This window comes from Pygoscelis adeliae, unplaced genomic scaffold, assembly GCF_000699105.1.
Source record: "Pygoscelis adeliae isolate BGI_AS28 unplaced genomic scaffold, ASM69910v1 Scaffold216, whole genome shotgun sequence".
NCBI classification, from domain to species: Eukaryota; Metazoa; Chordata; class Aves; order Sphenisciformes; family Spheniscidae; genus Pygoscelis; species Pygoscelis adeliae.
The window spans coordinates 3,125,990-3,144,887 of NW_008825073.1; the positions used below are offsets into that span (position 1 = coordinate 3,125,990).

The 18,898-nt window shown below is 36.8% G+C and overlaps 1 protein-coding gene across 1 annotated transcript in view; it reads right to left on the reverse strand.

The window, feature by feature from the left end:
* The window catches only part of LOC103919189 (connector enhancer of kinase suppressor of ras 2-like), a 211,679-nt gene extending 193,288 nt beyond the window's left edge, over positions 1–18,391 (reverse strand). The window contains exon 1 of the mRNA XM_009326655.1: positions 18,328–18,391. Within this exon, the coding sequence (XP_009324930.1) occupies positions 18,328–18,391 (64 nt within the window). The remainder of the gene's footprint in view (positions 1–18,327) is intronic.
* Positions 18,392–18,898: the final 507 nt, after the last annotated feature.

An 18,898-nucleotide genomic window follows, 5' to 3' on the forward strand; every position in this document is an offset into this window, starting at 1 on the left:
GCAATGCAGAACTGAAAAGAAATTAAGCATAGGATTTTTAATCTATTAAATTGCTGAAACAAATATTTTTGAGTGTAGGACTGGTTATGAAGAGACATTTCTCTGCTTCCATGTTTTAAGATGGGAAATAAGAGAATGAGAAAAGGGGCAAGTTTCTTGGCAATATTAAGTAACATAACCCTGAAATCATTGTGGTTTTGGGCATTACCCATGGCTTTAGTTCTGGAAGTTCCACACCTATAATTAATGCACAAAGAAACCATTATTTTCACCTTCTCAATGGTGATAAAAAATATCGTTCACTGGAAATATGAAAATAACCTGATATCCTTGCCCTGAAAACGAAGTTTCCTGGCTCTGTTTTACTACCAGCGTAACTGTGTCACTTCAAAAAAGGCATACAGATCTCGCATGTGTCTCCTCTCCCGTGTCCACGTGGCCTGGGGGCTTCAGCTACCGCTGTGATCTCAAGGGTGGCACCCCAGGCAAAACATATGAAAGTCTGTAATTAAATACCTGTTTAGGTTTCAGAATTCAAGGTTGGAATCTGTGACAAAGTGTTAGATTCTCAACGTAGAAAGGAATACTGGAAGTTTGGCTGAGGAGGTGTGCTGTCCTGTTAGAATAATTTTCTTCCTAAAAATTCAGTATTTCCTTGCAAAAAAGGAATATTAAAAAGAAAGACTAAAGAGTTTTGACAAAGATGATGACAGTTAGAGCTTTGGTATAGTCCAGGGAGTTCTATGGCAGATTTTTCATTCTGCTGTAATTCTCCTTAGTGGTGCCCACATTTATTGGCTTAGTGTACATGCCGGCTGAGGAAAGATTTTTTGTTTTGTTTTGATGTCTGTTTGATCTTTGCACCTTCTGTTTTTGAAACTGATCAACATTCTAGGCCAACGCTTTCTAGAGAGTAACGAAGTATATTGCAAAGACCCAGCTATATCTTTCCAAAAGAGTTGGCTGTTCAAACACAATGTCCAGAATTGTCCGTCTGTCTTACTTGATGTCTTCCTCAGCCTGCTCCTCCTCCTTTCTGAATTGCATGATGATGTAAAATTTTTTTTAAGGATAACATCAAAGAAGCCTGTATGCATGTCGATCCCACAGTGATACTTAGCACATTGCTAGCATTTCTGTTATGTAAATGTAAGAGAATCGCTGTTTGAGAAAAGCTGCTACAAAGCAGGTAGTGATTTAATGAAAAGCACAAAGATTGAAAGGGGTTTGCCGGAGCCCTGTGTGATGTGAATGTTAAGAAGCCCATTCACGTCATCAGCTTCCCTGCTGTACTTTCTATTCTCCCTCCTTTTTCAAGCCAACTTGAATACAGGGCACTGCGTGCTAAGGAAAACCTTAAACTAAATGTGTAATCAGTCTAGCCACAATCAATGCAGCACAGTTAATAATTTTTTTTTTAACTGAATTAGCTTTTCTTTTTTTGCTGTATCTGCATCTCTTTTGAGACTGGAGCACGTAAGACATATTTAGAATGTAGTTACTTTTGGAAAACTCCATTTATACACTCAAAAGAAAAAACAAGTTTATTCTTTCTAAGAGGAATGTTCAGATATAAGATAAATATATATCTTATATATTTAAATAACAAAAGCATATGTCTAAAGCATAGTTTAACATGCAAGTTTAGCTCTGAGGATCTGACTCTTCTCTTGAAGCAGTGAAACTGTGAACTAATGCAGCTGAAAAAAAAATTTACTAAAACTGTAAAATCCCTATTAAATAAGAGTTTGGTGGAGTCAAGGAATTCCTGCTTGAATCGGTAGTGGGATAACAGCCAAGCTAAGCCTATAGGTGTCTGGAGGTACACAGGAACAGACAAATGATCACTGCAAGAGCTTTTTAGGTTCACAGAGCCAACACGGTTTTTGGCTCAGCGAGTCTACAAATTTTACCTTAATTCTTTTTCAAGAAAATAAAAAAGTGCCTTTGCCATTGGGGCACTTTGGTTCCACCAAACACTATTGACACTATTGATTTGCTGAGTTTGTTTGTTCATAGGCACAATAATATACTAAATAGTACCATATTCTAGAAGCAGTCCCATTGATTTAAGTGGACCATTCAGTGCACGTGCTGTTGATGTCACCTGCAGGTGAACAAAGTAGCTTCAATTATCCGATATGAAAATTTAAAGTGGCCTTTCCTTTACATTTAAGAAGGGAAGATTCCTTTTGTTTCTAAACTAGATTGTTTTTGTAAGCAGTTTTTGTAAGCAATGCAGCATAAATCCATTAACAGTTGGATGCAATGATTCTTAGTGAAAATGTACCAGTGATTTACATTGGTAGGAGTGATAGGAGAATGAAGCAACATCTCTCTGTAGGTGGTTTTTTCCTAAATATATACTGTCATTACTAAAAAGTCCATTGTAACAGCTGCAAAGTAAAATTGTCCAACCTGTTGCATCCTTCAAAATAAATGAAATATCGAAGATAAGCATTTAACACTGGAGAAAGTAGATGGGATAGTAAAATATTTCACTTTATTAAAATTTGTTTTGGCACCACATGATTCAGGAAATTAATGTTTTTATAGAATTTTCTGAGTTTTTAATCTAGCAGTGTTTCTTTAACATAAGTAAATAGACTGTAGTATTTAAATGCCTTTGAATTCCAAGGGATTTGACACCCCCAAGTGTAATTTAAGCCTTTTAAAATTAATAAATATTTTATAAAAATACAGAATATATCACAGTATAATTACTTAGGATTTCTTGCCCAGTGTCTGAGAAGTTTTCTGTAATTCTTATCCACTTTTCCTGTAGAAAAACTCCATTATATCAAGAAAGAAGATATCTACCCGTATACTTCTGATTTATTTTCTCTTATTCACATCTTCTTGTTTTCCTCACCATACTTCTCAGCCTCATCCTAATGCAAATCAAGGAGCTAATTTGCATGCATTACTTTAATTTCAAGCCTGATAAGATTACATTGTTAAATACTGGTAGGATATATTTTTACCAATAGATTCGTTTCCAGCCACATATTTCTGCAGTGGCAAATTTCCGCTAAAGTCAATAGACACTGATTTCTAACTGCTATGTAGAATTTCAGATTTCTTCCTGACTGACCTGCTTAAAATAATTAGCTTTTTCCTTATGCTGAACTGACAGCTACCTGAGAAACAGCAGGCGTTCTCAATGTTAATAATGCTATGCAGCCCAAGGCTTTTTTTCTTAAATTACTAGCATAAAGAAGATTGCAGCAAGTCATATTTGTTGAATAAATTGTGAAGATGTTTTAGCTTAACAGAATCAAAGATGAAATCAAAATACACAAAAAAAGGAACAGAGAATTGATACTATATTTTCCCATAGGCTCTGGTTCACAAACTACTTGGCTTATGATGACCAGTCTACGTGATTTTGTTTCCATATATGATCCTTGGTTAATACGTGGGCATGAATTAGTATGTGACCTATCAAAGATATCTATAAGGGTTGTTTGGCCTTAGACAAGAGAAAGGTTCTCCGTCATGGCTTGAGGATCACTCAACACAGTATCATTAGGTGAAAAATTATCAGGTATACGTATTACTGAATCAAGATTCATGATGTTCATGCTGCACGTACTCATAATAAGAGGTAGTCCGTTCAGCAAAACAGGTTGCCCTCTAAGTGCACAAGGAGTGGAAAGCATGGCCACAGGTCTGACTCTCTCAAGTTAGCAGGGAAGACTGAGGGACCATGCCAGAATTGTCACCTCGTTTGCCTTTTCCCCTGTTCACTGGATTTCTTGCTGGACCATAGAAAATACAGTGGCTGTACATTATGTCACGTACCCACTTACACCTTCTAAGTATACACCTGAGCATTTGTACCAAGACTCACATCAGTACATTGGTACTAAGTAAATTCATACCAAGTCTTGACATTGCAGTACAGTATGAATCCACAGATACACACGTTTAGAATAGAAGACAATTTACCACACAAAAATCAGTGCAACATAAAACATTTTCTGAAAATTAGTTTTGACAATAGATGTGTAAGTTATTTTCTACTTTGAACGTGTTTCAAAATAAGTAAGCTCAGTAACTTGACAAGCATTGCATATGCTTTCAGAGAGCTGCGAGGCGTAACAGGGACAGTAAGGAGCTTTCATTGAAGAGGAAAGCACATGGAGCAGTCCTCCTGAAGGCCTCGATTCTATAATTTAAAAGACATTTTTGTTCTATTTTTGTAACAATTAGCTAATGATTCCCAACCCATATGCTTGTACCAGACGTCTGAACCTTCACAGGCCCAATCATATTTATTCCTTCAGACAAACCATTTCATGTTACTTAATCACAATAAAGATTATTATTTTAATTCTTATCACTTCAAATCTAAACACAGCAAATATGATGAATAATATGCTTCAAATTTTTCCCTTGATTAATGGGCTATATGTGTGCAGAAAAACACTTCCATCTTGAAGATGTGATTTCCCCAATGAAGCCATTGCTAGCCAGATCTTCTTTCCTGAAGCAGGTTCCCCGCACTGTGGAACAATGATTGTGATTCCAAAGTGCAAGCACCCAAAATGAAAATTTATAACTTTCATGCGCTACAGATGCTAATGGTAATAACTGCCATTTCTCTGCATTTCGCCGTGTCCCCCTGACACTTTTAAGACTTGTTGCTCTTGACATACTTATTACCTGTAAAGCTCAGAACTTCTATCTGCATCATACTTGGTTTGAACTTCTCATATCTCTTTCAGTCCCTCCCAACTCTGCCTGTCACTGTGGGCTTTCTCTTTAGCAATCCAAAAATGCCCCGAACCACGCAACGGCAGAGTTTTGTGTTGAAATACTGCTATATGGGAGACACCAGAGCCTAAAAAAAGTTAATAGTCCACAATGTATATAAGGTTGCCATTACTCTTTGCTAGTAAATATTGCTTTGTCCCAGGTTACTTGATCTGAAAAGGAAAAGAACCTAACAAGCAGCAGGATGCTAATAATGATCCTACCTTTACATAGTGCCTCTCATCTCAGGAGTTTTAAACTCTGTTGTAAAAACTGTGCAAGGACAGTGCTGTCCTTAACTGAAATGCCAGCTGCGGACTGAAATGTGACTGTGATTTAAAACAGAAGTGAACCACACAATACAAACAGTGAGAACAGACAGTGCAATCTATCTACCTTCTGGCTTTCAATAGGAGTGGATGAGGGTACAAGTTTTAACACTTTTTCAAAGCATTTTGACTGCTTTCTATCACCTCAGTCTGTTGGAAACCCAGTGTAGATCACAGTAGCAGGTACTTTCATCCACATAAAAATGGAAATGCCACCATGATGACTTGGTTCAATATGGATTTAGAAAAATGATCATTTCCTGAATCATAAACATCATATTTACCTTTATATTAGTGTATGCATTTCCAATCTGATGTATCGGCAAACCAGTGCCGGTGCATCTGTATATAAGCAGTACTTTTCACTTTCATTTACAATTGCAGTTGTGTAATTGCCTATGTATCAGAAGTCATACCTGCATTTGCCCATAACTGCACTAGAATACTATGTCTTCTTTCAATGGATTTCTCGGTAGGTTTTTTTCAACTCCTGTTGGTATCCTCCTTGTCTGTAAGCATTTATTGATTTTTAGAGTCAAACCAATGAGTTAAAACACAGGAGCTGGAAACAGAAATTGCACAGAGGCAAAATGGAAGGGAATGAACATTGGAAATAAGCATGGCTTTAATAAACATTGCTTCTTTGCTAGCTGCTAGTTGGTTCTATCAAGAGAACTCTTGGCAGATCACTATAAATTTTAAATAAAAAAATTAGAATATACCAGTGCATGACTGTACTGTGATCTAAAGTGTCCCTCGAGAATATTTCCTAATTATACTGCTTGATCAGTTTTATTACCTTACCCAGAACAGCCAGTCTGCAAGATATACTGACACTTCTGTATAAAGAATGCTACACTGTCATAATGGTTTTATTTTTACATATTTGTATCTCATTTACTAGACTGACTTGTGGACCAGGTTTACCTGTATGCAAGATTCACTAATATGAGCTCAACTTCAGCTACCTTTAGGATATCTATTGCAGAAAACTTAAGAACAAAACATGCTCTTCTTCTTCTGTTTTACTGTACAAGTCGTATTGACAGTCATTCGGATTGAAAGCAACACAGATGGTAGTGCATCCATAGTCTATAAATACTCTTGATTTTCTAATTTTTCAGTAAAAATCTCAGATAATGCCCCTTTCCTAAGATTATTACAGATAAAGAGATTGTGGGATGGACCTTAAGGGAAGACCACATGCTTTCTTCAAATACACAATTTCCAATAATTCTAAGGTATCACATGATTTATCATAATTTGATTTATTCATTATTATTTGATTTAATCATAACTTGATTTATCTCAGAGCACAATTGGTCATCTAGATATATAAATCAAGTTTACTGGATAATCTTGCCTGCAGAAAGTGGTAAGATGACCTTCAGACATGAAATAAACTTACCTTCAAACTCCTCTGTACTTCTTGGATGTAATTTAGAAACCTTGGGTTTTTTTAACTCTCCAAAGAATCACAGTTTCTGTTTCAAAATGTACTTTTTTAGAATAAGAAGTTGGCCAATATTTTAATAAATCCACTAAATGGTTCTTTTTTTCTGAGAAATCCATGTTCTTTCTCTGCACCAAAACCAAAAAATGCAAATTCTGCTATCATTTAGGGAATGCTTAGTCATCCAGCTTCATTACCATGTTTAGGGGATGGTAGCTGTGGAGTCGAGAAAGCCATTGGCTCCATAAGAATTAGTGATGGTCTGATAGACTCATCATAATTGATTCTGGTATATCTTGAACTGCTACAAAATTGTAATAATTATTTTAGCATTTTATGTAATTTATGAATTTTGTATATAATTGTGGCCTTCTCTTAATCGTCGTAATGAAACTTTCTCAACAGCATGAGGACAGTAGTCCAAGGTGTGGCTTGCACAGATAATGTTAACTCAAGCTTGCATGAATGCCTACTAGGATTAACCATAGATGCAATTTATTTGCTTCTGCTCTTACACCATTGTTGTTTGCTTCATTATGAGAACAAATACAGACTGTTCCAGGATGGCATTAACATGGCTTAACAGTATGCTATAAGGTTTAATTTTGCTGGTGACATTGTCTTTTTATGTGACAGCTTACCAGTTTGCAAGCAGAAATTGAAATATTGTTTATCATTTCCCCTCAAAAGATGGGATATTAATGAGATTTGAAAGAATAAGTTTTATGAGAATTCCAGCAATTCAAATCAAGTATGACATTAGATGGCAAAAGAAAAAAAAAATAGCTCTGGGGTGAATGATTTTGTACCCCCAGCAATCAGCAGGCCAGTCTGACATTACACAGAAGAACCAGACTGCTTTGGTTCACACAGAATTTCTGCCTGGACATATGACATGGAAGCTGGAGATCTATCAAAGACATTCACAGGATACTTAAATACCTTTGAAAACCAATGCCTTTGAAAAAATGCCAAGGGTTATGTACAATTAATTCATTCCAAATGGCAGGATTTCTCATATATCAACATCCTTTTATTGCAGAAGTTGTTCATAAAAGAAAATGGAAATATGCAAAATATTTTAAGAATAAAACATGCTATTTTGACACTAGAGGACCTCATAAAGGAGGCCTTATTAATGAATAACTACAGAACTAGCTTTAAACACGTAAAATTTATGGAACTTAACAGCAGAAAGAATATGCAAAGAGCAACCCACAATAAATAGGGGATAGGAAAGCTTTTTTTCACATTCTAAGTTATATTGATGGCTTTTGGAATGATTCAGAGATTGAATTAAAACACTTTCACTGAATGATCATTTGAGCAACTTCGTTTCTAGTTAAAGTATTTCCTCACTGCTGATATGCAAATAATGATTTCTGCTACTACCACGAAAGCTATTGAGAATTTGTTCTGGGAATTATCAGAGAAACAAGAAATAGCTGATAAGATGCCCCAGTGTATCTTTCTTCCAGTGCGTGATGGTTTCCTTAGCACATTTCCTAGTGGTTTTAAGTCCACTTTTGAAAGTCTCGAGAAGCGTTTTCCTCCATTTTCCTAAGAAAATTATAATTATTTAAACTTTATCTGCCTTTTTATTTCCTCTGTGAAAATTTCCTGTCTATCTAATTATGGTTATAATTTCTCTGTTTTATTATTTAGATTCATTATTTGTTGTATTCTTGATGGATCATTCACTAGTTCTTTTCATTCTCCAAAATTTATTTCTGGAAATACAGCATCTCTGAGCTACTGCACTAAGTGGATCCATTTCTTTTTATATGACATTGAAGTAGTGAATGTTCTCAACTTCTCTATTAGTTCTGAACTTCTCTTACATTGCTCTACCTGTTCCCTCCAACTATATGATTCAAATGCAATGATAATTCTGGGAATTATCATTGGAGAAAAACCATTCAAAGTGGTTTTTCTCTGTTTTGAATGTCTTTTTCCTGTGTAAACCATAAAGTTATTTTCTGTATAACTAAGGAAAGTTCTCAGTGTGACTTGGCAATGACCAATTAAAATCTCTTCACAATAGGCAATTAAAATCTCTCCTTAGTGTTCTGTAATTTAGGACATTTTCATTATGAGCTCATTGTTCATGCTGAGTGATCAATAACAGATGCCTACATATGTCTTTCCTGGTTTTAGGAATGTGCCTACTGCAGTGCATTCCTATCTAGTATAAGATGTTCCTATCCATTGCAAAGAATTTCATAAATAGATACCATTCTTGAACTACCTCCCCCATGTCTTCCAGGGAAGCAACATTTCATAGTCTGAAAGAGAAGTTAGAAGCATCCTAGATTTTTACAGGCGATTTTGGTGTAGAATCAGTGAAACATCAATATATGCCCTCTTCCAGCTGCACCTTAAAGCTACCAGAAGTTGTGCTAGGCTCTTTAGGCAGGTGGTTTTCAACTTGCTCTAATTAATCTGAGGCTGTCAAAATGCTAATCCTTTATTTATAAAAGAATACTTTGATGGAATTGCACACATTTGCAACGTACAGAAGCACCCTCGGTTTGCCAAGCTTGAGATCAAAACTTGCTGATATTGTCACTTCATTTCTGTTACCTGCTAATGCTTAGTACGGGCATATCTTTGTTATTTTGAAAATGAAGTTGTGAAAAAGTAGAAATATTTGCATTTCAGGACCGACAGCATGGTACAGCAGCTGAGCTTTGTGTTATTTAGCATACCACCTGAACTCTGTACTACAGGACAGTAAAAACACCATGCAGGACTGGACACTGATCGGAAAATAGCAGGCAGAGGGGAGAAAAGGAATTTATCATCCCCACGTTATTTCTTCCATTCATTTCCCCCATTGCTCTCCCTTCATTGCCTTCTCCTGGATTTTGAATACAGTTCACTTCCAAATCACTGCAACCCTCTATTCTCTGAGATACATAAGGCCAAAGCTAGGATTTTTAATGTTAAATGGATGAATTGCTTCACAATCTGATGTTTACTTTCCATCTGATTATGAAAAAGGCCAGAAACATACTGCTAGAGAATAATAGGAGTAAACAAGAGGAGAGAGACAAAAAGAGAACAGGGGAAGCTGGTGAAGAGAGACAGCTATAACATGCTTTTCATTCAAGTGATAATTGCTATGTCTGAGTTGTCAGGCTGATGACACTACTGTCTGTCTTAACTCAAACAGAGGTAGTTTTCCATGTAAACTAAAAAGCAGATGTGTCAAATTAATCCTTTCTATAGTTGTAGTAGTTTCAGTACAGTTATAGAAGACACAATGTCTGCATTAAGAACTCCTGAAATCCATCGAGTTCTAGGCTTTGTATGATGTTTAGAATGAAAAAGGTGGAATACGTTTGTAGGGGATAAAGCTGAATGTGTTTTGTAAAATTATTGTCTGTTACATTTTTATTTTAAACGTATCACCCATGTTATAACTAAAATGCACTACAGCCTTTTTATAACTCATTTTTACTGGAAAACAGTTGGTGGAGAATTTGAGTAGGAAAACCCAAACATTGCATTGGCCTTGAATTCTTCTGAGTGCGTCGCTATAGAACAAGGTCAACAAGGATACTTGTTAGGAGCCGTTTGAGTATTAGTTAATCAGAAATAATTTCATTTTAATTCATCACTAAAGATCTTCACAAATAGAACCTTTTTTCCTCTTTCTGAAGCCTATAGTAGTAACTCACTAAGCTCCATCTTTCCAACTCATCTGTCATCACTATAATGGCATCAGGGAATGGGGGAAAGATTCGTGTTAAGTGAAAAAACTAAACTACAAAAGTAGCATTTAGAAGATATCTACAAAATTATTCTGGGGGGAGAGGATGAATGTATATTATTGCTCAGCAATATTCTATACGTTGTAGTGTATTAAGTACAATGCTTCATTGAATAGCAACAGTGTCACTAATTTCAGCAGCTGAACTACAACCTCCATTTCTGTCAGCATGGCACTTCTCAGGAGGAATGGAATTAAGAGAATAAATTCTCTCCTTTCTAGCTTTTAAACCTTTGTAGGTGTTAAAACAATTTTGCAAAACACCTGAGGACAAACTGTAACATACTTTTTACTTTCCTGGCATATGCAAGCATTGTAATATTTATTGTGCCTCATGCATTTTTTCCTTCATTACAAATACAATGCAAGACATTAAACCTGTCAGAAAGAGATATATGGAAAATTCATTAGGTAGAAATATTTCTTTACTCAAGCACATGAAGCGTCCATCTGACCCATAGTGTACATTTAGGAGACTACCTTGAGGACAGACCCAGAAAGCATGCAACTGCCTTCCCACTGGTTTTGAGACGCAGGAACTGGAACCGAACTTTGCCTGACACTCCACCATCTAGACAGTGTTTTTCTGGCATGCACTATAATGTTATTCATAATGTATTTTTTTGCAAAGTATAATGTTTCTAAAACTGCTTTCCAACTTAGGTAGCCAGAAATACTGTAACACTGAGATATCCTGCTATTTTTCTAAGAAATATACATTTTATAAACTTGTAAAAGTAACTCTGAGGTGTTACACGCAGAGTTCTCAATGTTATGGTACGTGTGTTGGTGTAATTCCTGCCAAAGCAAGGAAAAATTTAGAATCAGGAATTAGGAGGGCAAGAAAGTGTTGTCAGGATTATGTCTGGGAAGAAACCATGAAAGTATATTATTGCTCAGCAGGATCCAGTAGCTTTGCAGTTTCTTGACATACAGTGCCTCATTTAATGTGATCCGAAAGCGTCATCCACAGGACCCAATTTATTCTGAATTTTGCCTCATAATATAATACATTTTGAAATAATGGAGATCTGGAGAAGCTTGATCTCTTCTGAATTTGCATTGCCACTCTGTTCTCCCAGTAGTGGTCAGAATTTGAAGTTGGGGATCTTGCATAATGTGTCTTAAGAACATATGGTAAGGTTACAAGATACAGCAATGCATGACAATTGTGTCTGTCTGCCCATATTAAGGTTCAAGACAATAAAATAAATTTCTTTACATAATGACTTGGAAGATTAGTTACGCTTGATAAATGTGACTTGAGAGACATTCGTTCAGCTCAGACTTTTCTCTGCAAGCAGAATTACATTTATTTAAAAGGTCTGAATGTATCTGTGTTATAGATAGGGAAATTTTAGAACATATCCCTAAATCTCCAGGTAATGAATATAGACCATTAAATTGCTAAATGTTGCTGAAATCTTTTACGGAGATAGTGCTAATCCAGTCGGTTCTTGGAAGATATATAGACCAGTTTTTAATTGGTCTTCAAAAAGGTCCTAGTAAAAATGAGGTCATGGTGATAGGGATACAGAAATACCTTAGCCAAATAATTTCCATCGAATATTACAGCTAGACTTGATATATGGAGGGTTTTGTACAATAGTACAATACTCTACTCAGCTTGTAGGCCAGCTTGCCATGGCACTAAATATGGTTGTGTCATTACTGGGAAGGCAGAAAATGGAGTAATGGACTCAGCAAAGCGTTTTGTTGTCTGTCCAGGCTGCCCGTGGTGTACAGGTTCAATTGAAAGTGATGATAGTTAAAGCCTTGAGGGTACTGGGTCTTAGTTATCCTGCCAGTCTTCTGAGCTCTGTGTATCTTAACCTCTTAGGTTGAAAGGAATGGGGCTTTTGTAAAGTGTTAGTAAAAATGGCATGGGTATATATTTGCTTCTGATGCTGAAACTCTGATGAATACCATGTCTTCTGCTCTCAGGAGGCTATGCCGTTAGCTTCTTATAAAATACAACATTAAGATTTTTGAACTTAGACATTTGGAACAGAGTACTGATTTGATCTTGAATACTTTGTCTCTGACTTTGTTTTGCTAGGCTTTCACTAGAGTTAAATATTTTTCCTGCTATGTCTAAACATTATACATATACCTTTATTACTTACAACTTATAGTCAATATTGACTGCATCTGCTTTCATTTTCCATGTGTACCATAGGTGATAAAAAAAAACATGACATGCTTGCCAGGTCTTTTGGCCAGTAACTTTTATAAATACTCATTCTTAGTGATACGCAAATATTTTAGAAGAAAATGAGAATTAAAAAGAAAATCAAGACAATGGAAGATAAATTAAAAAATTAAAGAGAAAGTAAAAAATTAAAGGAAAGAGAATAAAGAAAAATCCAATGTATCCTCATATCATATTTACTTGTCATGAGAGCAACTCACCTGTGCAAGACTTCCTCTCCGACAGACAGTGAGCTGAGATTCTGAACTTTTAGATTACAGTTTGTGTATGATTTTTTCATATTCTCTCCTAACCAAGCTGTAGTTGCCCCTCTAATCCCATCTTCCTGTTGACATTAGTTCTCAAAACATTTGAAATGCAGATTCATCCCAGGTGCCTACCTATGTCTGCAGCTAGGACAGCCTTCTCACACAGGTATTCTGGAAAATATAAACCATGAAATATCCAGAAGGAAGCTAGAGTTATAATCTCTTTGGGACCACTTCATGTGTTTCAAAGGTGAGGGTCATACCTACGCAAGAAACCATCCCAAGATCTTCTCTGAACTGGCAGAAGCCTTGAGAAGACATTAGGCCATTCTGCTGTGGACAGGCTGGGCACATAAACCGTTCCAGAGGGATGTTTGTCTGAGCTCTTCCTAGTTGTGTTCAAAACCTCCTACAAAGGAAATGGCCAAACCTGCCCAGACAGCTTATTCTAACACCTCCCTGTACCTAATACTGGGAACCTGCTTCTTAAAATCTGATCTTAACCACTTATATTGCAAAGTAGTCAACTTCGAGGTGTGCTCTTCTGACCCTTTTAAAGCAATCAACTTACAACATTCAACAGAGTAGTTGTTGCCAAAATTTATTACTAAAAAGTAATACAGTCTGAAACTTGTAAGAGGAATCAGAGAGGAATTGCAGACAATTCTGATTCAGTGACTTCCTAGCGATAACAGGAAATGTGGTACTAGTGGAACACAGTAATCCAAGGGGAAGCCACAACAGTAAATTTTTTGTTTCAGTTTTGAAATTGGTGAGAGTAGAAGGAAAATGATGAAACCTTTACTTTAGAACTGCTTGCAAATTCAACATTAAATCTGAGGGCATGTCTGCTGGTGGCTCTCAGTTCTCTTCCAAACATATTTGTCTTCACAAAGAACTGAAAAGATGTTATAAAACCTACATTTTTCTAAATAACATGTGACCTGGGTTATCTACTCAAGTTTCAGATTGTATCTGGTGAAGTCAAGTTCTTGCATTATAGGATTCTAAGGTCATGAAGGGGGATCAAGAAAGCAAAGTATCATTCAGCTCAGTACCTATAAGGCTGCTTTTGCAGTAGATCATAATATTTAGCTGTGTCTCCAGTACGCTCTAAGATTTTATATATTACATTCTGTAAATAGAGGAGACTCCCTGCTTACGACATATTGCTACAGAACAGGTAGTGATCTAATGAAAGGCAAAAGAAGACTGAGAAGGGGTTTGCTGGAGCCCTGCGTGATATGAATGCTAACAAGTCCACTCACGTCATCAGCTTCCCTGCTCTCAGCTCCCTCCTCCCTCCCTTCCTTTCTCTTTTATGAGCCAGCTTGAAATCAGGGAATTACATGCTAAGGAAAACCCTTCAGCTAAACATATAATTATTCTGCACAGGATCAGTGCAGCACAGTTAATCAGTTTACCAACTGAATTAATTTTTATTTTTTCATGTCTGCATCTCCTGTTGAGAGTGGAGAAATTCTAGATTTAAAGGGGGAAAAATGGGTTGCAGTTGCGAAATGAGTGTCTGAAGCTGAGCATTCATTATGAGAGAAACCTCCACTGCAGGCTGTTTTGGCAGACAAACCTTACTGTCAGTCCCCAAGACTTTGAATAACTGACTTCATGTGGAGTTATTACTTACAGGTACTTAAGAAATAACTGGCTTCCTATTTTAATTTTCAGCTGTTTAATAACATTCCATTCTCTGAAAGTGACAGCTGTATTTCATTGCATTGTATTTCATTTCATTTCATTGGATTGTTTTGAAAAGTTAGTATTTATTTGGACAGAGGTGTCACTTCACTGTAAATGAGTTCACATTTTAAATGACCTACTTGTAAACTGCTTCACTCAGGAAGTACAAAATCTTAAATGCTGTTATTTGTAAAAATACAGAGAATATCTTTTAGATTCTACTTACAATGAAAACACCAACTATCATGCTTTTATTAATTCTAAGTGCAAATAAGAGTCAGGAGTAAGACATACCTCCCCTCTGCCCCCTCAACCCCCCCAAATTCTGTACGGGATTACCTTCCATAGCGCATGCATTAAAATAGATGGCCTTTGGTTTAGGAGTGCTCACTCTGACGATGGGTTTGCAACTGCAAAGTGTCACCGAGTTTCACGGTGAGTGCAGGGGTTCCTGGGCCAAAAAGCATTCAGTGTCTCCAGGTAGAAGCATTACAGATGGAAATAGTGAAGTGTAGTTTGTCATTTGCTCACATTAGTATGTTAAAATTAATCAAAGGAAAAACTGACCAAATTTGAAAACTACTCTGATTCTTAACATACTTGCAAGCTTGATGAGTAATATTTTTTTTTCAACAGTGCCACAATGGAATTTGAGCAAGGCAAAGTTCTTTCTCTCAAAGTACCTTTTGGGTCCACAGTACATATCCTCCATATGTAAGTTAAGTTATGTAAGAAATGGGTACATACCAGGAGAAATACTTGCTCTTTTCTGAAGTAACAATCATTTAGAGAAATTTAAAATTTTGGAAAATTTGAAAAAAAAAAATAGCGACTGAAAACTGTTGTTAAAAATATCTTCACAATTAATTTTTTCTGCTCCTTTGAAAACTTTCTTTTTAACCCCAGTGCCTTCTGCTGTGTATTTGCTAAACTTTACAAATTTTTTTTGTATAAAGACAATTTCTTTAACACAAAGGTGCCTAGAGTCTTAACTTCTAGATCCTCTGTAAGCCTCAAGAATCATTTTACAAAGACTTGCATGGCCTTTTCAGGTTGTCCACACCATCAGATGCAGTTCCCAAGTTGAATTCCAGTTGAATGCGTTCCCGAGAAAGGAACTGTGGATAAATGCAGGATGCCAACTTGTCATAATAATGTTCCTTAAAGCCTACCAGTTTTTACTTTTTTGGCAAGTGACATTTCCTTAAGGAAAAGAACAGACGGGTGCCTCCTCTTGGTTGGGGCGTAGGCTACAGGTGCTTCTGATAATAGAGCACTGTAACCAGGACGCATTCTGGGTAGCCAGGTCTCAGACTATTAACATTATTTTTGTGGCTTTCTTCCATCTTCTCTTCAATTATTTGATGTTGCTGGTACTTACTGCTAGTTAATTTCAAAACTAACAGTTTTTAAAAGTAAGTTACAATAGCTTAAATAATTGTGATAAATTCAAGTTAAAAAGACATATTACTATCATTTCCCTGTGAAATGTTATAATTTACAACTTTTACAAATAAAGCCAACTGACTACATATTTTTAAGCCAAAAAAGGTATATTACACTTGCAATATTTGTAACACTGTTTATTAACATGTTGCTTTCTATAGCAAAGATAATATTCCACATTCATAGCGTGGTAATTTTTCTAAAATGTCTTTACTACATCTTTTAGTGCTGTCAAAGTGTACCTTGCAGTATAGAAGACGTACATAAAAGTTACCTTATCACTTGAATATTACTACCCATGCAGCCCTTCAACCTCTCTAATGCATTCATAGCTATTTAGCAGAATGACTACAGCTAATGGAGCTGACATCATACAGAATATAAGTAAATTACAGGTAAACAGTGGCCACAATTGGGCAATTTTTGTAAAGTAAGGGCTTTACAAGTAGTTTTAAACTAATTCTGCTATGCTTCCACTTGTGTATGTTAGGTCTTTTCTTTGGCTACAGCTGAAGTATGCATTTATAAAGGTATACTCCGGGATAAAAAAACAGGCTTGTAATAGTAGCATGGTAAAAATGGACAAATGTGCAACTTTACTGTTTGTGGATCTGTAGCCCTCACGTTACCAAGGAAGATACCTATCTCGTGAGTACTTCAATGTTGGTTGCATTATACTTATTTATGCTTAAGCCCAGAGGCACACAACTGACAATACTGTCTATTCCAGACGTCCCTACGGATGCAGTATGCAGCCTTTGTATAGAAATTTAACTGTCAGGCAACTCCATACACTAAAAACCCTTTTGTTTGTATGACCTTCTTGCTTCCCATGGTATGCACTACACATTATGGATTAATGTTACCCAAGATGTAATTAGTTTACATCAAAAAGGATAAAAAAGTAGCAGGAAGTATTTTTAAATTTAGCAACAAGTATTATACACACTTTGACATTTAATTTACATTATAATTCAAGTAATGAGTTAAAATAGCATAACGATCTGTCCACTTTTTAAATCTTTTACATACTGAAAATAAAGGTGTGGATCAGAAAACTCTCCTCTGCATGTACGTTAGGAATTGCTTTCAAGTAATGACATTGGAGTATGGGAATCAATCCTGTATCTAATGGTTTCGGGATCCATCCAACGACCTGCTTAAGACCTCCCAATTAACCTGAGTTCACAAACACCTCAGAAACAAACTACATACATTCCCTTAGATACCATTAGCTTCATAATACTGTGTGCTTGCAAAAGAATAGTTTGCTCATAACTGTGGTGTGTCTGATGAGCACCTGAACAGCCCAATTTCAGTTAAGTATGGAGACGTATCTCAGCAAAATGAAATCAAAACCCTTATTAATGATAATACTTTGAAAGCTTTAAGGATATTATAGTGGGCGTCCAATTCAACCCACCAATAAGTTCAGTAATCACGTTACAGAAATTATTTCCATGAGTAACATACAAACAAAATTTGCACCTCTTCTCCTTATATAATGAAGATCCCTTGTAGCAGAAATTATTTGTCTCTAAGACAGACTGCTGATCAGAAGCAATGTATAATAACACTAATGCATCCTACTGTGGAAATACATTTTTCCCCACTCTGGAGAAATTTTAAACACTTCTTATCACAAACAATTCTTCACCCTCCCATCCAACCCAATCTGTTTGCAGCACAGCCGAGCATTGTAAGGCAAAACATGTCACAGCTTATGGCTGTGTTGTGAAACTGCGAATGTGCAGGGAAATCATCATTCCTGTCAAGTTATTGGGAAGAGTTTCCCCAGCGAAGCCGTGCTCAGCCCTGCGCGTTCCCTCTGCGCGCCCCACGCACGGCATGGGCTGCACTGTCCACGGTACCGGCGACGGAAGGGGACGCGGGTGCGTTAGACACGACAGCGGCACGAGCAAGAGCGGCTGGGAAGCCTGAACAAATCAGGACATGTCACTAAAGGAGCAGAATTCCTCAGTCCAGTCACCGGCACCTTATGCTCCTTGTGGTACCCTAAACTACACACAAGTGCTGCACAGCCACTGCATCAGATCACCTGATATGAGCAAAACAGACCTAATCAGGGCAAATTTAAAGCAACCAAACATAATAACATTACACTGTGCAATGCATAATGGAGCCGCGAGACACAAACACTTTATGTCTGCATTTACCAACAAATGCATTTGATCCCTACTCAGTTCTCAGCAGAAATTCCAACAACATGCTGCACAGCTTAAACAGCCTTTCTCCTCGGTTGTGTCTTTAAAAACTACTGTGCAAAGCAGCACACGGATTATTAAAACTGAATAAACTCTTCCCAAAACAAAGAATACAAGAGCAGATATGTAAATTGCGAGGATTCAAAGTACAGACAATAAATACACGGTAATAAATGATCATACCTTTCATCCAATCCACTACCTGCTTGGGCGTCCACTTGCTAATAGGTTCCATAACGAGAGCCATCATCAGATCACTTTATCATTCACACCAAAATCAGAAAAAGCAGAGAAAAAAAATGTATCAGAGCATGGCTGGGCTAAGAGAGCTGTAGGATTTTACAGTGCAGTCCAAAGAGAAGATGATGCTTTGTCCCTCCAGGTTTCCCCTGCACTGATTCAGTAATGTATAAAATTACACTGCTTGATCAGCTCTGGCACCTCCCCCACTGCACACAGCCTGCAACACACTGGAGCACTGAGCCAGGAAATGGTGCAGTACGTATAGACTTACTCACAAAAGCCTCTACCCAGTGATCTACTTATTAGACTGGCACAAATATAAAATTATATTACACAGAGAGCAATTCAAGCTGGAGCTATTCCAGACACTGAGTTTTAAGGAGCTTTATTCCAACAAGCTCTGGGATCTTCATCGGGGAAAATATCACTACTGTAACTTGATAGCAGATTGTCTTGGCTTCATTGTGAATATGCTGACTGTCACTCAGTGTAAAGAGAAGATAGAAATATC